Source organism: Podarcis vaucheri (assembly GCF_965113315.1).
Source record: "Podarcis vaucheri genome assembly, chromosome: 5".
Lineage (NCBI taxonomy): Eukaryota > Metazoa > Chordata > Lepidosauria > Squamata > Lacertidae > Podarcis > Podarcis vaucheri.
This window is the reverse complement of record NC_138763.1, coordinates 52,124,877-52,148,928: the sequence shown is the minus strand read 5'-3', so window position 1 is coordinate 52,148,928 and position 24,052 is coordinate 52,124,877. Positions and strand designations below refer to the sequence as shown.

At 39.7% G+C, this 24,052-nt stretch overlaps 1 protein-coding gene across 3 annotated transcripts in view; it reads left to right on the top strand.

Moving 5' to 3' along the window:
- The window catches only part of CCDC186 (coiled-coil domain containing 186), a 49,740-nt gene extending 26,118 nt beyond the window's left edge, over positions 1 to 23,622 (top strand). For 2 of the 3 annotated variants that reach the window (XM_082222568.1, XM_082222569.1), the window contains exons 5-16: positions 1,039 to 1,251; positions 2,789 to 2,908; positions 4,374 to 4,478; positions 5,611 to 5,709; positions 5,887 to 5,973; positions 7,778 to 7,920; positions 11,656 to 11,911; positions 13,048 to 13,237; positions 13,324 to 13,404; positions 14,818 to 15,028; positions 16,653 to 16,872; positions 17,198 to 23,622. In XM_082222568.1, coding sequence (XP_082078694.1) covers positions 1,039 to 1,251; positions 2,789 to 2,908; positions 4,374 to 4,478; positions 5,611 to 5,709; positions 5,887 to 5,973; positions 7,778 to 7,920; positions 11,656 to 11,911; positions 13,048 to 13,237; positions 13,324 to 13,404; positions 14,818 to 15,028; positions 16,653 to 16,872; positions 17,198 to 17,281 — 1,809 coding nt within the window. In that variant the 3' untranslated portion in view covers positions 17,282 to 23,622. The remainder of the gene's footprint in view (positions 1 to 1,038; positions 1,252 to 2,788; positions 2,909 to 4,373; positions 4,479 to 5,610; positions 5,710 to 5,886; positions 5,974 to 7,777; positions 7,921 to 11,655; positions 11,912 to 13,047; positions 13,238 to 13,323; positions 13,405 to 14,817; positions 15,029 to 16,652; positions 16,873 to 17,197) is intronic. The other variant, XR_014219844.1, reaches the window with a different exon arrangement.
- Positions 23,623 to 24,052: the final 430 nt, after the last annotated feature.

Sequence of the window (24,052 nt, the reverse complement as noted above, 5' to 3'; positions counted from 1 at the left end):
AACCCGGAAGTAACCCGTTCCAGTACTTTCAGGTTTCCCGTGGTCCGTAACCCGAAATTGCACAACCCGAAGCATCTGTAACCCGAGGTATGACTGTACTGTTATCCAGACAGACAGAGTAATTATGTTTTCACAGTTACCAATACAGTCATACCTCTTGTTACGTTTGCTTCAGGTTGCGCGATTTCAGGTTGCGTCCCGCGGCGACCCGGAAGTACCGGAAATGGTTACTTCCGGGTTTCGCCGCTCGCGCAGATGCACAAAATGACATCATGCGCAGAAGTGGCGAATCGCAACCCTCAGATACGGGTTGCATTCTGCTCATGTTGTCAATGGGGCTCCAGAACGGATCCCGTTCACAATCAGAGATACCACTGTACAGCATAGTGTTGAGGCTGAAAGAGTGACGACTCTTACGCTGTAGGGCGCAATCTGAATCCATTGTACTCATTTTACATGGATAGAAATGGTGGGGTGGGGGGAGTGGCAGAATAAGAAAGGGGATGGTCCTACCCATTGGTCTTCTACAGATTACTCCTGGAAAATGTTCCCCACAACAAAAAGAGAGCTTCTCATCCCTGCTCTAAAGGTTATTAAAATGGCATAACCCCATTGCTCTGAAATGGTCAAGAAAGGGCAAGACACAAATGTGATAAGGGTTACAAAATACTATTTACTTATTTATCTGTATATTCTTGTTCCCTGTTATTTCCCCCTTTTTTCCTCCATTCCATTTATTTAATTTATTTTTAGACTGCAAGCTGCTTTGACCAGCAACGCATTTATTTTATCTGTTCTGGCTTTGAAAGGTTCGGATTAAAAGTCATTAAAAGTCCTAGGCTGAGTCATATTTTCATTTTCTTTTTCCACCTCCTTTCCAACATTTCATTGGAAGCTAGGCATTCTTCAGTCATGAATTTAGATCACATTGCTTCAGTTGCAGTGATTTTGTATTCTTATTATCTTGATGAATGGAGAGGGGAGGCATATATTCACTCTCATTACCTAAAGTAAACTTGTAGTGTTTGATATTCTAAGGCAAACAAGAAATGTGAAGAAGCCCGCCAAGAAAAAGAAGCCATGGTAATGAAATACGTTCGAGGAGAGAAGGAGTCCCTAGACCTCCGAAAGGAAAAAGAAATACTTGAAAGAAAATTGAGAGATGCAAATAAAGAAATTGAAAAGCAAACTAACAAAATAAAGCAGCTTTCCCAGGAGAAAGGACGTTTGCACCAGCTCTTTGAAACCAAGGTATATCCACTTCATGTTGAGTTTCTTTTGTATTCCTGCGGCTTACCTTGAATTCCAGAAATGGGATTAAAATGCTGAAATGACTTGGCATCTCTTTCAAGTGAATGGGAAATAGAATATATTGAGTCAGATGAAGTTGAGAGTAGAAAGGGGGCTGATTTGAATACAGTGGCAAAAAGCTACACTCCTATAGACCTTAATCCCAAATCAGGGTGTTGTATGGTGCATGATCAAATAAATATGTGGCATCTTTGTTTCTTCTTTTTTTTTGGGGGGGGGAGAGATGAAGGTCTCCTTGTCTAGAAAACTTAACTACCTAGAATGAAGATGCTCAATGTATATTTATATGTTGCATGCAAAAATTAAGGTTGCACTTTTGGGTTTCTAGCATAATTTTTTAAATATAGGTCCCCCCCCCAATAATTATTTTCTTATATGTTTTTTACTTGCATATACTGACTATTGAGCTTCCCTGAAAGTGAACTCTAAGACAGAGGTGAACTGCTGACCCACACGGCTAATCTGGTCCACCCGTCCTTCTTTACCGGACTTTCACAGACCTTGGCTCAGTTGACTGCTTCTTGCAATTGACAGCAGCTGGTTTAACCCTCTCTCTGTCTAGCCCAGTGCTGCGATGGGGATGGAAAATCTCATGCACTGCACTTCTCTGCTGATCTGCCCTGCCTCCATTACTCGATAATTTTTCCAGGAAAAATAGTCCTATTAGAGTTCAGGACTGGACAAGTGGACCCTGGAAGGTTTTTTTGGGGGGGATTTTGCACTGCTTTCTCGCTTCAGAGAATGATTTCAATACTATGAAGATTTTGCTGCCCCCACATGGTGATATTGATATTTTCTTTGACACTGGATTTCCTGGAAACTGTGTAATCATGTCTAAGGCATTTTTGTACATTAAAATGCTTCTGTCTTATTATAAAGCAGTTGAAGAATGCAAAACCTACATTTAGCAGAATGTTTTTTCCCCCAGTACAGATATTGTGTTGCTTTTTCTTTCTCTTCTCCTCCAAATTGCATGTGTTTACAATGCCAAATGAGGAAAGAAATGACCTCTAAAGCTAGATGATATTAAGGAAGAGAAGGAGGAAGGATGAGGGGAAAGACAAGGAAGGTAGAGGAGGAATAGATGAAGTGAGAAGTTGGGGCAGGGCAAACACAGGATTTGAAGAGCTCTCAAGAATTCAGATGTGATACCTTATTATACATATGTGTTGCCATAATATATGACACGAAGCATTGCATTATCAATAGTCACATTAGATTGCAAAACAGAAGTTCAAAGGCTTTTCCAGAGATGAGACCTTTTCAGCGTGACTGTCATAGTTCAGTGACAGGCAAGCAGAATTCCCTGAAGACAAGAAGACTACAAATACATTTTGTTCCACTTCAGTGAAATCATTGTGTGCATGCTTAACTCCCCACTGCTTGCAGAAAGGTCGCATGTATTTCTGCCACTCTGGGCCTATCCATTTAAAAGGCTTCATTTCAAACCTAATAATCTAAAATTATTCTTTTCAAGGAAGCTGAAGCCACCAGAATGTCAAGAGAAATAGAGAAATTAAAAGAAGAAATGAACTCTCATGTGATCAAAGTAAAATGGGCCCAAAACAAATTGAAGGCTGAAATGGATTTACACAAGGTAGGTGTGTTAATGTTATAGAGGGACATTTTCACTGCAGCTCCAATGTCTCTTTGTAAAGCATGTGGTGCAAGGTTTGATTGGCTGTTGCTGTGAATGTAGGACAAGTTGATTAACACAATGGGAGCGTAACTGGAATGAGAGTGGGGTTTTTTTAATGGTGCTATTCAGTGTCTGCATGTAATCGGAGCAATGAAAGTTGGAAAATGGGTAAAAGGTTGAGAACTGGCATGAAATGAAAACCTATAAACTTAGCAGTGTAGTTCTGCTGTAATTCTGCGCAGGAGACCTTCTCTTCTGGATCAGACAAGTTACCGGTGAAAGATTTTTGGGTTGCACTAAACACTTCATTAGTGACACGGGTGGCACTGTGGTCTAAACCACAGAGCCTAAGGCTTGCTGATCGGAAGGTTAGCGGTTCGAATCCCCATGACGGGGTGAGCTCCCGTTTTTCGGTCCCAGCTCCTGCCAACCTAGCAGTTCAAAAGCACGTCAAAGTGCAAGTAGATAAATAGGTACCGCTCTGGCGGGAAGGTAAACGGCATTTCCGTGCACTGATCTGGTTTCACCAGAAGCGGCTTAGTCATGCTGGCCACATGACCCGGAAAAACTTTCTGCGGACAAACGTCGGCTCTCTTGGCCACTAAAGTGAGAGGAGTGCCGCAACCCCAGAGTCGTTTGCGACTAGACTTAATTGTCAGGGGTCCTTTACCATTACCTTTTTAAACACTTCACTTGGTGGGGATGGACAAGTAGGCATTTCTTAGTATTGTGAGGCTAAAAAATGTTTCAAATTCATAGTGACCCAATAGTCAAGAATTTAACACATCAAAAAGTTTCACACAGACAGCTCTTGGATAATAATGGGATCTTCAGCCAGTGTCTGTTCAACAACCATATCTTAGGTATGGGGTGGTGGTGTTGTGATGTTCAGATATGCCCTTGGTTGCTTAAGGAAAGCAGTGAAGGCTGCCACCCCATCCTGTCCACGTTTGTTCAGACACTGGTCCTTCTGACGTCACTGAAGTTTACTCTCAAAATAGGTATAAATGAGATTACAATCTAAGCCTTTATGTTCATTCGTTTCCAAAGAATTTAGCTTTATTTTTCTATTGGATTTTTAATTTCGTCCTCTGCTGCTGGCATTAAGCAGGAATTTTCTCATTTCCATGCAGTCCTGAACTTACTGTCGTTGTTCTACATACAGTGGTACCTTGGGTTAAGTACTTAATTCGTTCTGGAGGTCCGTTCTTAACCTGAAACTGTTCTTAACCTGAAGCACCACTTTAGCTAATGGGGCCTCCCGCTGCTGCCGGAGCACAATTTCTGTTCTCATCCTGAAGCAAAGTTCTTAACCTGAGGTACTATTTCTGGGTTAGCAGAGTCTGTAACCTGAAGCGTATGTAACCCGAGGTACCACTGTACTCATTTAATGGTAGCTAACCATTGTTAATCGGTTTTCCAGGACACCAAAGATCGGCTTAAAGAGGCAACCGCAAAAGTCACTCAAGCGAAAGAGGAAGCTGAGCAAATACGAAAGAACTGCCAAGAAATCATAAAAACATATCAAGTGGGTATAATGTTGCATGAAGCAAAATTAAGATGTTGAACTTGAATATAGGTTTTCTTTTCTTGCATGTCCCACACTCGCCTCTAGCCCTGTAGCTGAAATGATACAATTCTTTCCCAAAACCTATCTGATCTAATGTCATTTCTAAATTAATTAATTGTCCTGGCACAGGGAAATCCAGATACGTTGCTTGCTATTTCATCTTACTCTAGCCATGTGTTCTGATCTTCTGCACAATCGCATCCAATAGAAAGATCTTTCTATTCTGCTGAGTGTACATAATATTATAGTTATTTTTTAGCCACCATACAACCTAGAGGTACTGACCTAAGGTGTAGTGAATACCTGTGTGTGGTAAGGCTAGGGACCAAGGATACTAATTAAATTATGCCCAAGACTCCTTAAGTGGCATGCCATAGCCACCACCCAGCTTTTCTCAGGGCTGAGTTTCCTCTTCTCAGGTGAGAAATCTTCAGTCCAAGTCTAATGGAGGGCACTGGTTCTAATCTTTCTATATGACAGAACAAATGCAACATCTAGAAATAGTATAACCTTTTTGCTTTCACATCTAGAGAATGCAGGTTTCACTATCCACACACACTTAGATTTCAAAAACACAAGTTCTGATCAGGTGATCTCATAACTCTCCTGCCTGCAATAAGCATGTCCTTGCTTATTCTTGGGAGACTGAGGGGTGACATTACACAAAGAAAGAGAGTCTGTTGAGTGGCAATAACATCTGATGTCATTCCTATGCCTCCTTATTTATCCTTGGGGATATTGATTGCAGGAGAGAGCCATTCTGTATCTTGACCACGCATATGCTTTCCCTGTGTAATATCTGAATGGGGGAGCATATGCATGTCCCTCGTGGCAAATTGCACATAGTCCACACACATCTGGTATCTTATGTTTGTTGTTTCAGAGTGATTGTCTCTCCCTTTTGCATGTTACCCACAGTGCTAAAAGCAGTGATCTGTTTCCAAACTTGACTTAGAAGAAAATAAGCTCATAGTGTTTGGACTTTAAGTCTGGGATAGATGATTGTAACATAACTTGTACAATAAATAAGGTCTTTTCAGTTTATGAATTGGCATGTGAAGATTTAATAGTGCTCATTCCCTCGCCTTAGGAGTCTGAAGAAATTAAATCAAATGAGTTGGATGTAAAACTCCGACTTACAAAAGGAGAGCTGGAAAAACACTTGCAGGAGAAGTCTGACCATCTAGAGGTAAAATATATTACTCGCTTCAGTGGTTGCATTTTAATGAGGGTTAAGACTCGTACTGGGGGGGAAAGAGTATAGTGGTGGGTCCAAATCGTAATTGCTGTGTAGATTGAAGTGGACAGGATTGGATCCCATTTTCCTCCATGTTGTATGCAGAATTGTCATTTTTCTCTTTCGAAGGTACATCATGCCAAAATAAAAGAACTTGAAGATGTGAAGCGAACTTTTAAAGAGGGTATGGATGAGCTACGAACTCTAAGGACAAAGGTGAGAGAGAAGAATTCCTTGTAGCCAAAAGAATGAAAGCAAAGAGAAGGAAAACTAACTATTATTTACCTAGCTAGTTTGACTAGATAGATCAGTGCAAATTTGACTTCCAGGGACCTGATGGTTCTGTACGGTATATAATGGCATTGTACTAGCAGTAAGTCCAAGAACTAAAATAATGTGGCACAACCACTTCATCTCTTGTTTCCTGCATTGCTTGTTACAGAGGTTGAAAAGAGGTATTTCAAGTGCCCTTCTAAAGAAAGAAGTATTGAACTTGGCAAGAAGTTCAGAGGATTTGGGCCAAACATAGTCTCTCAAAAAAATTATTGCAGCAGGCATTTCTGTGGTGCCACCACCCTTTTCCTGACCTTGACGTTTTCCTTCTGGAGTTGACATGGTAGCTGTGAGAAGATTTAACTCCCCAAGCAAAGGAAAGAGTTCCTGAATGGCTAAGAGAGCTGCTTCAGGGCCATGATCAGCTCTTTCGACTTTGAATTCAAGTACTGTCACTGAAATGGCTCCAGTGCTACCACAAAATTTATTTTTTGTACAACAGGCAGATAGGGCCAGGAGGGAGAAGGGAAGTGGAGATAGGTATCATATTTGGAGTCTCATTTGATTAATTCCATAAGGATATATGATGTGCATTATTTGCTGATTTATGTCGTGATAAAATGTAAAAATTTTAGTTTTCAATTGTTGTTCTGAAAAATGTAATAAATGGCATCATCTGTCAGTAGAGCCTTCAAACTCCCCTAAAATCAGGTAGGAAACCTGTCTGTTGCTAATTTCCATTAGAGAGCCACCAATTCACAAGATGTTAAAATGTAATACATTTGCATTTCACTATATCTCCTAAGCATTTAGGATGCAGGGCTATATCTGTGGTTCCCCCCCCCTGCAAAGTTTGGGGGGGGGAACTTACTGCTTTATATTAAAAGCTGGTTTCGATTCTGCTGAGTTCAGGCAGGTGGTGGTTCTTTTTTCTTTCTTTGCCATACTTTCCACACACTTTGTTAAAATGGCCTATCCGATTACGGTAACTGTAGCTAACAATGCCTGGAGATCGGGTGGCTTTTTCTCTTAACTTTAAAACCCCAAACCTTGAAAATGACAAGTAATTATACTTTTGTCAGAGCACTTTCCCAAACAGATCGTGTCCCTTCTTGTAAACAGATAGGTAGGGAAAGAATTATTTAAATGAAGAAGTTGATGACAAAAGCAAGATTAGGATGGGGGAGAAATAGGTTAAGTTTCAGGTACCTTGTGTCTGTGCAAGTTAAATGAAACAAAATCTTAATGTTTATACAACACAGTTTCAAAAAATATATAACAAGGGGACGTACACAATAAATACAAAATGCTACAATATGATCAATAAAGTTTGGCTGGTAAAAAGAAATCACATTTGAAAGACCTCTGCACCTAAAAGAAGGCACCAGGTATGCTAGTGGCAAGGCGTACCACCAGACAAGGCCTGCCATGTTGATGGCTTGGTCCCTTGTCAAGGGGCATGGGGCACTACTGAAGTGTCCCATCAGAACAACTCAGTGAGTGATGTGGCACATAAGGAATCAGGTGGTCCTTAAGCCGGGTAGAAAATTGGCAACAGGTACAGCTCTCTCAGCAAAGAAGTAAAATGTTGCCAGTAATCTGCTCCTGTGAGTACTGTAGTCTGGTCTTTGCATTCTCAGATACAAGGGGAAGCACTGTGTAAAGTGTTTGTGATTCAAAAAGCTAATAAAATCTACCAGAAAGAATGAAATGCGCCATTTACTTTAACAAGTTCTGCTGTTTTTAGGTCAAGTGTCTAGAGGATGAACGATTGAGAACAGAAGATGAATTATCAAAATACAGAGAAATTATTAATCGCCAGAAGGCTGAGATTCAGAATCTGCTGGACAAAGTGAAAACCATAGATCAGCTCCAGGAGCACCACCAGAGGTAAGATAGTTACATTTTGGTTTTATAGAGCAGATTTTAAAAATACATATACAGTGGTGCCGCACAAGACGAATGCCTCGCAAGACGGAAAACTCGCTAGACGAAAGAGTTTTCCGTTTTGGAGGTGCTTCGCAAAACGAATTTCCTATGGGCTTGCTTCGCAAGATGACAATGTCTTGCGAGTTCCTGCTGGTTTTTTCCCCTCCCCCCCTTTTCTAAGCCGCTAATCAGCTGATCCGATCAGCAGATAAGCCGCTAATAGCGCTAATCCGTCAATGGGCTTGCTTCGCAAGACGAAAAAACTGCTAGACGAAGAGAATCACAGAACGGATTCTTTTCGTCTTGCGAGGCACCACTGTATTATACTTAAAGAGTACTGTTCTTTTAACAAATAATTGATGCTGCCACCCAACTTGTGTACAATCCAAGCAAAGTTTTGTGTGGTATAAACCTTACTGAATGATTTAACCTTGGACATGGCATATAATATTTTGTTGCTGTTTGATATTTCTAGAGTTAGCACCAACTTCAGTTCAACTTGGTATTTAATACCCTGGAAATGACTATGTCAGGGGAAGAAAGTTTTTAAAAAGAGGTAGTTTGATTTGATTATTCAAAACTACATGTTTATGTTTAATGTTGTGTTAAAAGCATAGGATTTTAAGCTATTTTAAGAAAACTATTGGACCCTTATCCAGATTCATAGTGACTGAGTGAAAATACAAAAGTCTTCACCTGGTGATGTCTGTGGACCCTGGCTAGTCCATGATCTTAAAATGAATAAAATAGTTCAGGTTTTTTTTTAAAGTCATTTACTTACTATCAATGGATCTCAAAACTGTTTACAGTGGTGCCTCGCAAGACGAAAAGAATCCGTTCTGTGATTCTCTTCGTCTAGCGGTTTTTTCGTCTTGCGAAGCAAGCCCATTGACGGATTAGTGGATTAGCGCTATTAGCGGCTTTTAGTGGCTTATCTGCTGATCGGATCAGCTGATAAGCGGCTTAGCGGCTTAGAAAAAGGGGGGGGGAGGAAAAAAACCAGCAGGAACTCGCAAGACATTGTCGTCTTGCGAAGCAAGCCCATAGGAAATTCGTTTTGCGAAGCACCTCCAAAACAGAAAACTCTTTCGTCTAGCAAGTTTTCCATCTTGCGAGGCATTCGTCTTGTGGGGCACCACTGTACATCAAAAAATCATAGTACAGCATATAGGTATACAATAAGCACAAGCTCCACATTTTTTTAAAAGCGTCTAGATATGCAATAAAGCACAATATTGATGTATGTAACAATCATATTAATATAGAATTAAAAAAGCAAAACAGAAATACCTGCATAAATTTTTTAACCCTAAATCTCAAAAATGTGCTAGTCACACAACTGCTCTCATAATCTCTCACTTTCATCAATCACGTCCACATACAGCTTAATGAGGTACAGCTTAATGAGGTTAATTTTTTTTAAGTCACATCATTTAATCAATCCCTTACGTTCAACAGCCAGTAATAATCCAGTACACCAATTATTAATAATCAAAGTAACAGCCAGCAACCAATAGTAATCAAACTCTCCACATTTCAACTACTTCAATAAACCTAGTTCACCCATACTGAACTAACAGGTACTCCTTCCTGCCTCTCACCTGGGTGAGTGGGCATTTCGAAACCAGGGCAGGGGACTCTCACCCTGGAAGGGGCAGTAAGAAGTATAAAACTTTTGGATCCAAACAATAAAATCATAACAGATAACGGTGCTCCAACAACCCTACCATGTAACTAAGCCACATTACAATGCTGGCAACAAATGTTGTACTGTTGATAAATAATAAACACCATGCTAGTGAAAACATGACACAACATTGGGCTGGTTGTACCCACACCTTCATGGCAACCTAAAAGGTATCAATCCTCTGATAAAACTTTGAAACATCCTTTGTTCAGGGTTTTTTGGGGGGACCTTTGGCCCACCCCATGTGGCTGAACTACAACTCTCATCAGCCCAGCAAGTACAGTGGTACCTCGCAAGACGAATGCCTCGCAAGACAAAAAACTCGCTAGACGAAAGGTTTTTTTGTTTTCGATTTGCCTCGCAAGACGAATTTCCCTATGGGCTTGCTTCGCAAGACGAAAACGTCTCGCGACTTTGTTAAACCGTTAAAACCGTGCTTCGCAAGACGAAAAATTCGCTAGACGGCAAAACTTGCGGAACGAATTAATTTCGTCTTGCGAGGCACCACTGTATGGGCAATGGTGAGGGATGATGGGAGTTGTAGTTCAGCTCAAGCTTTCCCACACCTGCCCAATACATATTATCATTTTAGTTGCAACAAGGCGTTACTGTTACAAAACAAATTTTAATACAAATTTTAACAATAAATTTTAAAATGATTTATTTTCCGAACCACCCTCCCCCCCAAAAAAAAATCATTGTGGCATGTTGGCTAGAGTAGTGGGGCTTAGGTATGGTAAACCCAGAAACTCAAATAGTGTGCAGGTCATTGTCTTGGTCTAAATCTTTGCAGACTACTTGTGAGAATAAAAATGTGATAACTGCAAATCTGATTTAAAATAAATTATCCTATAGTTAATAGTTTACAACATCCTTCTCCTTATTACTCCTCACTTGATCACCGTGAATTTGTAGCTCCAGGCCTATCACATTGACTCCACTTTCTCAAGAACTTCCCCACCTCTTTCTTTCCATTTCGAGTCTCTCTCTGTTTGGCTTGTTATTAACTGTTTGCATAGGCTTATTAAAATCTCCCTTATTTTTAAAAATAAAAACCTCCATTTCTCTGCAGTTTTCTTCAATAATTAATCTGCATCCCTTCATCCTCTTCATCTCCTTGAGAAGTGCCTTGCTTTCATACCATGCAGTCTTTGACCTGGGTCCCAGTCACAATTTTTTGTCTCCCTTAAAAGAACAGTCAATTAAAATAACAGACTCTGTAATTGCTCCTTGTTTAACATCAGCAAGACTCCATTTAATTACAGTGGATTTACTTCTAGAATTCAGACTTGGAAATTACAGAACAAACTAACTTACGGGCAACCGGAACAAAAACATCTGTGCACAATCATGTTTCCATATGGTGCGGGTGAACTAGGGCCTTGAGTATATTTTCAGCTTTCTTGGTGTTAAATGTGTTGCATACTGAATATAGGAGAGCATCATATAAATAGAGAACCACCCACACAGCCCAGGGCACTTGTAAGCAATAATTATCTGAGATGTAGCAATGTTTCAACAACTCTCAACCTCCCTTAGGATTTGTAGAACTGAGCATTTGCATTTCTTCCAATTAACATGGCAACATTGGCTTTTTCATGGAAATGTGCAATCACAGTGCCTGCAATTTGCAACTTATGAGTAACATCTTAATGATCAAAGTGAATCCCAAAATGAAACATTCCTTCATTTTGAAGTTAAAAGCTTTAACTATATGCCATCGTGACTGTGAGCTACAGCACGGGTTTCTAGCATTTATTTCACTTTGCAATAATGTAAACAGTAAACAGTAAACAGCTCAAGTAAACAGTCAATGTCCAAAAATTTGTATCTTGTATAGCAGAGCAGGCCTAGGCAACACCAGGACCAAAGCAGCCATGAGCACAATAGCTTTAACTGCAAAGTGTATATGAATTGTGCGGACTTGATAAACTAGGAAACTGTTAGTTGCCTGTCTAGTTTGAACTCCTCTTCTCACATCTCAAAATGATGTCCACTCTTGATTTCAGAGATGAACAAGAGATTAACTCCTTGAAGGAAGAAGTGGGCAGTCTCAACTCTCTGCTTACTGACTTCCAGAAGGACATTGATGGCAGCCGGAAAAGAGAATCGGAGCTATTGGTCTTCACTGAAAAGCTGAGTACTAAGAACGCCCAACTGCAGTCGGAAACCAACTCCCTACAAATGCAAGTAGATAAGATCACCTACAGCGAGAGAGAGTCTCAGAATCAGCTGGAACTAGTGAAGCAAGCAAGAGATGAACTGGTAAATCAGAATTTCAATTAATTGGTTAAGGCTTATGTAATTAATGTTTTTAATTGAACCCTAAGCCCTGGAATAAGCCTGGATGTATTCCTGCTGCTTCTGCTGTTGCTCAATAAATAGCATAATTAAAATAGAGATGCTACAGTTGGGCCAAAGCACGATGAAATAATTCCTGCCTACCTGAAGAAAACCTTGAAAATGTCATCAGCCCCTGCCTTTGAGCCAGTCAGCCAATCGGCACAAAGGCAGATGCATCTTACTATATTTATAGTGAATAGGAGAAACCCTGCTTCCGTGTGCCACTGCTGAAGCCAAATTTGGCAGATTTCTTCTTGGGGAGGGGGTGCTATTTGAATAAACATGGGGCAGTCTGAATAGGAAAAAAACACAGCCAGGTACATGCATAATGCTCATTATAACTGGCCCATTAACCGGCTTGACTTAGGTAATAGCTGGGGATGACGGGTAAGAAGCATTGCACCACAAATGGTTTAACAACTGAAGGCTTTGCCTCCCGCTGTAAATCAAAATAGTATGGATCTCACTTTAAGGAAGTGGTGGCTGGCTCTCCAGCCTGGTTACTGGGAGTTCTGAAAATCTTCTATGCCTTGTGCAGTCCTCTGATGCTTCCTTGAGCTGTGCATCTTGTTGGCCACCTAATGCAAGTTTTCTGGCAGGTTGGCTTCTATGCAACATCCAAGCCCATTTGAAGCATTAAATAAATGCTTTGCAGTATGTGAAATGAATATATACAAGCTTACATTTCAGAAATTGGAAACTGGAATCACGTATAGCACAACATGGACAGCAAAGCTCTAAATTCTCTATAACTGTGGGAGGAAATACGGCCTGTGGAAGTATGAATGCTTGTACTTCATAACACATGGGGACAGCTAATCTGATCTTCCCATTCCTCACAACAGATTCTTATATTCCATGACAACCATATTCTACAAAGCCCCCAGGAACAATATGGTGTATTGGAATATAAGCAGTTGGTATATTGGGTCTTCCTTTTTCTTTTTGCAATGTGTTTTAAAATTGTATGAAATACTCAGTGGGCAATGGGGAAAGCAAATGATAACACATCATAATTTGGACTGTATAAATATATGTGTTTCATTTTATAAATTCAGGCAAGTAAATTGCAGAAAGAAGAGGAACTTCACAGAAACAATGTTCAAGCGTTGCAGGCTGAATTAGCATCTCAACAGAAAGCATTAGCAGACCTCAACACTAAAGCAGATGAATTAAAAGATGAGTTGGTTACGCAGAAGCGAAAGCATGCTGCAAATCTGAAAGACCTCACCAAGCAACTTCAGCAAGGTTAATATTTCTCAGACCTTGATTTGTATGGCTTTTCCCCAAAAACATTAGCACTGCATCAAATAATTTATGGTTTGTTCCCTTAGCACGAAGAAAATTAGATCAGCTTGAAAATGGCAACTATGATAAAGATGTCAGCAGTATGGGGAGTCGTTCTAGCTCATCAGGTAGGTCGTTTGATTAGTCTCATCAATTATTTGTTTAAAAAACCTCTACCAAAATCATGCCAATAAAACATATTGTAGTTCTCAAAGTATATTTTCACCAGCATGATTTCCCCCAACCACACCAGTTACTAACAGTTATCCCCCACCAGATTATAATACACATGAACCCACATCTGTTGAGATTTCGTATCCAACCAGTTCTATATTATTTATAGTAAATAGTAATTCACGGTAACTTTTTTTTCTTCAGTGAAAAAAAACACATTGGCTTATACAAGGAATGGATTACAATAACTGCAGTGCTTAATAAATGACAGTAGTTGATGACAGTCATACTTTATTACAGAAATAATTTATCTAGAACAGGACTTGTGTATTCACTTTATCAGGCAATTGGAAAAAGAAAACTCATCGGGCAACTTTAACTGCTCAAATGTCTGCTCTAATGTTCCAACCATTAATTTGCTCTGAGAGTTCTGAATCTCGAATACAATTGCAGTTGTGTGAGGCTACCATGAAATAATGGAATAGTTCTTGGAGAGTTTGACCCTAGCATTTATAGCTTGCTGGTTCTTTATATCTTCCTGACTATGTGTTCGATTGCAAATACAAATCAGTTACCTTTTTAGTATTGCTTCCTTGGAAGCTGGCAGTGCACAAATGAAAAATCAATTCATGTTTTACAACAGTGAATCTGCTGCTTTAAAATTCATTGCTTCTCTATTACTTTGAACATGGAGTGGAATTATCTGTCTGTGTAGAGGCCTGCCATCATCTTACAAGGTCTGTAAGTGGCGTCAAAGGCTCTGCACAAATCTAAATGTTTTGTTTTTTAAACCTCCATCATATTTCCATTTTAGTAGTCAAAAATGTGAGGCACTCGTGAATTTGACCAGATTCTAAACTGGAACAACACTTTACATGGTAAAGCTTTGGCACAATTCTGAATGTGTTTAACAATCAGGGTGGTAGTCACTTGTAATAGGACCTTCCTTTACAGTGGGCCACAACTGTGGATCTCAAAAGCTTCTGCAATTGGGTAGCCTCCTTTAAGTGTCCTTAGCAGAACCCATCCCCCTGTGATTTTTAATAGTTATTATAAATTTGGGTTGCTTTGCTGAGGTCTGCCTGAGTTCTATAGTTTGTCTGTACTAGTCTTGATTATTTTAATTTATTAAATTTATATACCACCTCTCATCAAAAGATCTCAAGGCAATTCACAACCTCAGGGCAGTTTAGGTTTTAGTACTATTATGAAATGGGTATTTTAGATTTTCATACTGTATTTTATATGTTAGCCATTTTTGTGGAATATTATGTCAAAATGCAGATTAAAATCTTTTATAATCCATAACTTTTCTTTATTTGATTGAGAACCATGCATTGCAATTAAGATGTCATTGGTTTTGACAGGATCGCTTAATGCTCGAAGCAGTAATGAAGATCGCTCGCCAGAAAACAGTGGCTCTTCAGTAGCTGTGGATCATTTCCCTGAAGTGGACAAGACCATCTTGATTGAGAGAATAGTAAGGTTACAGAAAGCCCATGCTCGGAAAAATGAGAAGATGGAGTTCATGGAGGATCATATCAAACAGCTGGTTGAAGAAATCAGGAAAAAAACCAAGTATGTACAACATATGGTCCATTTGGTAATCAGTTTGAAAAAATACAATGCAAGATGCTGTGTTTAAAGTTAACACTGGTACTCTGTATGGTAGCTGGATAACTTCATCGGGAATGGAAATGGCGCCAGACACCTCAATATAGCCCCAATGTATTTCCATGTTTTTTAGGGTGAGGGTGGAGGGCACGCTTCTGCAATGAAAGTTTCCTCCATTTCTCATATATAGGCGCTAATTTGGTAAACGAAATATCTTAATAGTAAACAGAACTTACCATAGAATTAAACTAAAATAGCAATGTTAATTAAACTGTAGTGATTCAAAGCTAATTATGTGTGTTGATGTATGTAAAGCAGTCTGTGCTGTTTTTTAAAAAAATCTGATTTGAACGTGGATTCTGAAAGTGCTTCCATAGCAATTTGCTGTTCTCTTTAATTACTACCTTTCATGCAAATTGAATCTTAGCAAATTACCCACTGGGAAGCATTAAGCCGAAAGTTTCCTTCACTATTCTTATGCTGGCAGATGTTAGACACTAAGCTCTTCACCTTTGCAAAAAAAAAAAAAAAAAAAAAAACCACATGGCACAGTTAATTTGCACAAGCTGTTTCAGTTTGAAGCTGCTAAGTAGTTGTGTAGCACACATCGCTGCAGCAAAGTGTACTGTACACCTACTTTCAGAATACAGTACATGATTGCTAAAGACACAAGCTGGAATCTATTTGCACTTGGTGACACTTGGTGTCATGAAGTCAAATAATTTTTGTCAGTTCCTCACTTTCTTTTTCACAATGAGAACAATACAGTGGTACCTCGGGTAACATACTCTTCAGGTTACAGACTCCGCTAACCCAGAAATAGTGCTTTAGGTTAAGAACTTTGCTTCAGGATGAGAACAGAAATCGTGCTCCGGTGGCGCAGTGGCAGCAGGAGGCCCCGTTAGCTAAAGTGGTGCTTCAGGTTAAGAACAGTTTCAGGTTAAGAACGGACCTCCAGAACAAATTAAGTACTTAACCCGAGATACCACTGTATAGCCAACTCTCATCAGTTGGAGACTACTTCAGCTAAACTCCCTAAGAAATGTACATATGATGGCTCTTAGAGTTAACAATGAGGACTAAATTTGGGAACACTAGTTAGAGTTTGGCTCTGCAGGCCACTGCTTGACGTCTGACCAAGTTTGTTTCCTTTTAATGGTGATGGTGATTCTGGGGACTATATGCCCAGCTGGAAACTGCTAGGACATGATGCTGCCGTTTTGTCAATTTAAATATCTTGAGGTTTTTGCTGGTGCCAAGACTAGCCATGGGGAATTATGAGCTTCTATTGTGTCTCGGAAGAAGACCATAGCTAGTTTGGCTAGGAAAGTTGCCTTTATGTTTAAATATATAAAACAGCATGGTTTGAAGTATTTTTGCTCTACCTAGAAACTATTCTTAATAAGGTAGTGTTCCCAGTGTAACATTTTTATAGAGCAATAATAGCATTTCTCCCACTGAGTTCACTCTGTGACACTCTGCGTGTAGGGACAATGCTGAGTTAGATGGACTAATTTTCTGACAGTACACATTAGCTGCCTGTGTTCTTTCATGTTGTCACTATCTTACACTGTTTTACTTTCTACAGAATAATCCAGAGCTACATTTTGAGGGAAGAAGCTGGCACATTGTCATCTGAGGCCTCTGATTTCAATAAAGTGCATTTAAGTAGGCGTGGTGGGATTATGGCCTCTCTCTACACATCTCACCCAGCAGACAGCGGGCTCACTTTGGAACTCTCTCTGGAGATAAACAGGAAGCTCCAAGCAGTCCTGGAGGACACTTTATTGAAGAATATTACCCTGAAGGTAATTTGAAATAGAAAATTAGAATACATCATGATTTTCATCGCACCTTGGTTGTTGTTTTTTAAGTGATGGTATATGACTGCAAGCTATTATAGAAAAAAGCCTTTTAGACATGCTCTGAACAAAGTTAAAATATCTAGGCAGACTGTCATGTGTACCCTGAAGTGAAATAATTTTGAGTAAATCTATCCTTTTTCTTACTAATGTGTGCAGGTTTCAAATTGCAGTGGACTTGAATTCATTCAACCTTGAAGACAAGGCACTGTTTTTTTGTTTAATTGGGTATCATAAAGTCCGCTAATATCCCCCTCTATTTTCTTCAAAGGAAAATCTGCAAACACTAGGAACAGAAATAGAACGGCTAATTAAGCAGCAGCATGAACTGGAACAGAGACTGAAGCAAACATAGCTGAGAGCAAGACCAAGGAGGCAGAAAAGACAGGTGCTCCATACCCTGTTGGTATATAACCTGGATATCCGCCAGTGTCTTCTGTCAATCCCATGAAGCTTTAATAAAGCAAACTGGAGTATGTTTATGAGCGAGGTTTACAAGGCCCAAGGCCCAGCGCTTGCTTTGCCTGAAGTGATGGAAAACTCTTGGTGAACTTTTCTGAATGCTATGTGCATCCATATTGCTTTTCACTGAAACAAGATATCAACATGCACCATTTTATGCACTTATATTTAGAGAGAGAAAAAATAGTAATTCTGCTTTGTGCAACTACAGTACCCTGTTAATGAAGAAGTTGGGTGGAAGGAAAGACTCTTGGGTTTTGCAGTTCTTGGGGGTGGGTAGTGATGGAGAGGGTTGTCCATTGGACATATTAAACTTATTGCCCTCCAGAGGATATATGTCTGGGGGAAACCAAACACTCACACACATGCACTTCCTCTCTTGGATTTATTTAAATTGGTTGATTTTATTTATAACATGCATTGGAAAAGACTTTCATAGTAGACTGTTCTCTAAGGACATGGTACTGCATATTTTATCAATTGGAGACGAGAGAATTTTTTAAAAATCCCTGCTGACTTCTTGGATATGAATTGGATTATTATTATTTTTTAATTAAAGAGAATAATTGAAAGAGAAACTTCTGCAGCTAATTGATGTGAGCTGTTGAAACCAGGCTTTCACCTACAGAGATTGCTAATAAAATACAGAGCTATTTATTATTTGAACCCTTGCAAGGCTTTGTAAATTTAAATGGAAATAGCAGTTGCATGTGTGTGCTGTGGCATAAACATATACTCTTGCTACTTTATCGCCTGTCTCATATCTGCCCATGTACTGGCAAGGCCATACTTCTACGTGGGTTGAAGAAGGAAAAGAGGTATTTACTAGGGAACTTAAGTTGTCTATACACTACAAAACTATGGTAGTCTGCTACAAGAAATGACCACATACAAGCTTTCTTAAGAATGGTGAGTGACAGCTTGTGACCCTCCATGTCTTGTTGGACTCTTATCTTCCATCCGTTCTAGTCAGCGTGGTCAGGGGCAATGGGATCTGCCCTGCAATCTGGAGGGCCACAAGCCTGGCACAGAATGAACAGAAAAAGCTACCCACTATTGGTTGCTGAAATGATAGGCACCGCCAGGAGACAATAATGAACAGCTGCATCTCTGCCAAAAATATGTATGTGAGCTTTGCGATTCCTAAAATACAAATTGCAAAGCATTGGAAATAACCGAGCACTTGAGTAGTCTTGCTGGTAGATAGCATGTACTTAGTAAAAGCTCAAGAGCAACAAGTAAAATTAAGTTATCAAGGCTGTTTTGGGAAGAGAAGAAGCTGGTGGGAACTCCAGGCTTTTCTCTTTCTCTTGCTTTGACGAGCGCTAGCATGCATTTCCAGGGAGCAGAGCAATAAAAGGGAGGCTCTGGTTTCTTCTGCTTTAAACCTTGAAGTGATAATACGTGGTTTTTCATGTTCCTTTTTGAGAAGAGGGCAGTGCATGTTCAGGCTTGAGCTTGTTCTGATAGGAGGAAGATGAAGCAGATGCTTGCCTTCCCCTTTCAGGAAGTCATTGGCGTACGGTAAATGCATTATTCCAACTAGGTCATTGCTTTGTTTTGCCTTATTAGAATATAGCAGCTTTGAAAAGCTACACTGCATCAAAAATTAAGGGTAATGAAAAGAAACTGACATATGCCATTCAAGTTTAATTAACTTTCTTCCTTCAGTCCCCCCCCCTTCCCCACCCAAGGGTGGAGGCTTGAGAGGAAGGCAGCCTCTATTTCAAGTTGCAAGGTTTCTTTTCATTTGTTTGTTTGAAATACAAATCTCAACTTGAACTTCTTACATAGTTTGCATGTGGAGGCTCCATTCCTCTTCTCACGTTTGTGGATTGAGTCTCACTTTGAGAGAACTGCTCTTTAAAAACAAAAAGGAACCCTAAACAAATGTATTTGTAGAAATATGTATATACTGCTAGAGTTTGTATTTTTTAAAAAGCCATGCATTTCATACTTATGTACAGTAGCAACATCACATTAGCAAAACATGTTTGCCTTCCAAATGGAACCTTTATGGTGCTGGGGAGAAGGAACTGTCCTCAGTCTTGTACATCCAAAATTAGACACTTTCCCCTGTTTAGTGTTACTTCATTGTGTATAAATTAGAACTGGAGTAACTGAAACTGTACAAGTCTGCAGTTTTTCCTTCAAGGGGGTCATTGTTAGTCACCAATTACTTGTTTTTAAGGGTCAGGAATTAAGGAGTGTTTGCACACAAAACCAACCAACCAACCAACCCAGAATTTCTTGGGGTTTTTAATGGCAGAAGTGTATTTTCAGAATAGTGCATCACTGCGCACCACAAATTTAGCCTATCTACTATATATGCTTGAAAAGTTGTATATTTGCAATTGCACTGAGTCTTGTTTAAAATACATCCAGCCCGGGGTGAACCTCCTTTTCTCCTTTCATGAGGAACACAGATGTTTTGGAAGGGAAGAACTTCCTTTTCACCTGTGTGAATTGGTCCAGGACAGAGTTTGACTTAGACTATTAAGATGAAAAAAGAGCTCAGAGAAGGGTGATGTGGTGGAAGCCATTATTTTGATAAGTCTTTTAATAGGCCTGATTGCTTATTCTTTTCTGAATGGAGGATATCAATAAACTCGAGTGTGTGCCTGGACACACTGATATGCCTGGACAGCAACTCCCAGCTTGTGGTAAACCAATTGTGTGATGGTAGATGGCACAAGCAGAACTGGATAGTTGGTGCTGTATCTGGTGTGAGCTATATTCAGAGTAGACCCATTGAAATTAATGGATGACTTAGCACCATTAATTGCAGTGGGACTACACTGAGTAAAACATAGAAGGCTACAACACTTAAGAGGTTTGCCACAAAGCCATCTGTTTTCATTGGCATGCAAAATGAAAAACAGCTTTTTGTATTGAGCGAGTGCTCTGTGCAGAATATGCCAACAAACAGGATAGTAACTGCTGCATGAACAACTTCTGTACTTTGTACAACCGGGAGACTGCACAACCCAAATTGTTAGAGTATGTCTCAAGGTATTTTCTAAAGGAAGTGTTCAGACAGACTATCAATTTGAATCAGCCCTTTGCATTTGAAGATCACTTTGAAGGTGAAATTATTGGAGAGCAATTTAATTTGATTGTATCTTTGCCATTCTTTCATAGATGCAATTTGCAAATGCTGTGAGGGCAACTTGACAAGATGAGGGGAGATCTGTAATTGACAAAAGTAGCCAGGGAAGATTCAGGTGAGAAATAGCAGTGCTGTGGGAGCAAAGGGTTAGCATGAGAAGGAAATAATAAATGTTATACTGCCCTTCATTCAAATATCTCAGGGCAGTTCACAACATAAAAACACAAAAGACATAACCCCAAAAAACAAACAAAAAACCCCTCCCACAAGCACATTCTTTAAAAAATAAGATTTTATCTTCCTGGGTTGCAGTCCCCACCCCTAGAACAGTTAACCACCTCTTCCTTCTGATCCAAATCTTTGTCACAGACGGTTGAATTTGCCATTTTATATGGGCAAGCCAATCATTATCACCATGACCAGAGCATCTTCATGGCCAGCATTGTACTTTGTGTTTGCACTGAATTGTGGAGTATGCACGACTCTATCAATATTGAGTTTACTTTACCACTACCATAGTTTTCTGCCTACCTACTTTTCTGTGCAGTAGAAGTAGCTTAGACCACCCAGAGGAAGCAGGCATACTTAATGCTATTCTTTTACCGTCAGAGGTATTTAGGTCAGCATATTAGGCCACCTTCTTTTTGAATATTCAGAATGCTTAATTAGAGACCTCTTCAGGGCTACCTGCAGCAAACCATCCAAATGATAAAAATGGTGATTCAGCCATTTATAGAAGAGGTTAGTAATAAAAAAAAACACCAGAGTTTTGTAGCGCCTTAAAGGCTAACAAATTTGTTATGGCATAGAAGCTTTCATGGGCCTGAGTCTTCATATGCATGAAATATTATCAAGCAGTATCTGGAGAAAACTTGCTCTAGGAATGGCACATGTTTTGCAGCATTGTATGTCCCCAGTACGCAACATGACGTCTTAATTGGTCTTTAATTCCTGATAATTTAAACTAATTAAATAAGGGAGTTTTCGTCAGACAATGGTAATACAAGGATTAGTGCATGCTATGAACAGGGAAAATATATATAGGAAATTGCTTCAATATGAAAATAAAGAAATTAGAAAAAATAAAGTGGTGTTACCACTATCTAATGCATTTCTGATGTTCCAAATAAACTGCACATTACTTTTCTTCCTTTTCAAAGCCCGTTCAAGAAAGAAAGTATATTTAAGAGTAACCCAGTCCTTTGGCTGCAGACCTTTGCACTTTTCTGGGATTAACCTCCCCCTTGAACCCCATGGAGCTTTATAGACAGACCCCCCCCCTTCTGCACCATACCTTTAAAGCATCGTCATGCCACTTTGAACCATCATGATTTACCCCCTTAAGACTCATGGAAACACTAGGTTTTTTAAGGGTGCTCAAAAGTTGTAAAGAAATCCCTGTTCTCGCAGAGCTCATTCTCAGAGTAGTTTAACAATCAGTCCCTCCTTCCAGGGAGCTCCGGCAGTTGTAACCCTGGGAGAAAAATAGGAGACTCAGAACAACTCTCAGCACCCTTAACAAACTTCAGGTCACAGAATTATTTGGGGGAAGCCATGACTGTTAAGTGGCATGATACATGAAGAGCGCAGATGGGCCATAACCAGGACTGAGATGCTAAGTCGGTTGTCCAATCTTCCTAGCCTCATAGGAGCCTCTTAAAAAGCAGAGTCTGAAATGACCATGGCACAATTCACAGAAAGTGTTAGAGATAAAAGAACGAGCTCTCTTCATTTTGAGACAAAGATATCGGCAGCATTCTTGAAAGGACAAAGCTGTTCCTTCCACCAGAATTTAAGATTCCATCTTCTGTTAACAGAATGACTTGGGTTTCGTATCTTATTCTTCTCTTTCTAGGCTTTTAAATTCAAGTGCTACGTGGTTTTCAGACACAGGTCAGCTTGGCAGCCAGTCCCGATATCTGTTCTAAATGAGGAGGTTACTCAAAAATTTGGGTTCAAAATCTTGGTATGCCCCAGCAAGTTTTCAATTCCATTTCCTGAAGAGCAACAACCTTTACCCAGTGTCAAAATCACAGTGTTGGTTGTTAACAAGTTGACATCTATCTGTGAGGCAACCCACGTTATTCTTTGTTTAGAAAAATGACAGTAATTCCTCTTGGCGGCTGTCTGCATGTACATGAAAGTGGTAAATCAGATATTTTTGTAACAGAAAATATGCATACTTAGAGGCAGGGTTACTGTCATCTGAGGACATCTGTCATGCAAGAGGGAATGCTGACAGACCTAGAACACTGACTTGTATATGCATGTAGACAACGTTCATGGAATTTTAAAAGAGTGCGCAAATTAGATGGTGTACCCAAGTATGTACATCACTTGACTGCATTGAAGAGTGTCGTATTTCAGGTGATGTTGGGTGATGGTTCTAACTTGGAATTAACATTTGTGGCAGCTCAGTCATACATGCAAGCAATCACTTGATGTTCCCACTGAGGTGAGTAGCTCCCCTCCAGTTACTATTGACTGCCATCCTTAGCAAAAAAATAAAATAAAAAATACTCTGCTCTTATTGATGATTAATTTGTTTGCAACTCATTTCCTTCAAGTTAATCATTTGCAAATAGTACTAAGGCTTAGTAATGAGGACCAAAACCACCTGTTTTCTAAGACAGCAGACGTGTTCTACTTTAAAAGTGCATCTTGTTCCTGAAGAATAGAGGGGTGGGAGTGTTCTTTCTGTTCATAATATAATTTTAGAGTAAACAAGCCCCTATGAATGTTACTTTATTCATAATCCTTTTAAAGCAAGGTAGTTTAATATTTTGAAACAACAGTAGGTGGTGCTAGAAAACACTTCATATCCTCTAGCGAAAACAAATTGAAGGGAAAACGATGCCATATCTGTGTGGATCTCTCAGTTCATTACAGGTGTTGAACATATTTTTCCAAAAATGATTATATTATTTATCTACTTTGAGTGCTGATAATTTCATTATGTCCAATCTTCCATTTGTATGTATGTGTATTATGACAAAAATATAGAAAATAATGGCTTGACTAAATCATATTCTGTAGATATTTCTGTATAAATGATGCCCCCCCCCCATACATGGATATACATTATGTATATATTGGACTTTGAAATAATAAATGCCACAAACAAATGTGCGGGTGCTTCTGTTTAGTACTTCTGACAGCAACATGTCTGGGAAAATACTTAATTTTGACCCTCTGTACATAACCTACAATTTATGGATTTTTAAAAAGACATTTTAACAATTGGTTCTTGTTAACTTATACACCTTCATCCTGCAAAAAATTAATGTACGTATATATGCCCTCATTAGGGACGCGGGTGGCACTGTGGGTAAAACCTCAGCGCCTAGGGCTTGCCGATCGCATTGTTGGCGGTTCGAATCCCCGCGGCGGGGTGCACTCCCGTCGTTCGGTCCCAGCGCCTGCCAACCTAGCAGTTCGAAAGCACCTCCAGGTGCAAGTAGATAAGTAGGGACCGCTTACCAGCGGGAAGGTAAATGGCGTTTCCGTGTGCTGTGCTGGTGCCGGCTCACCAGAGCAGCTTCGTCACGCTGGCCA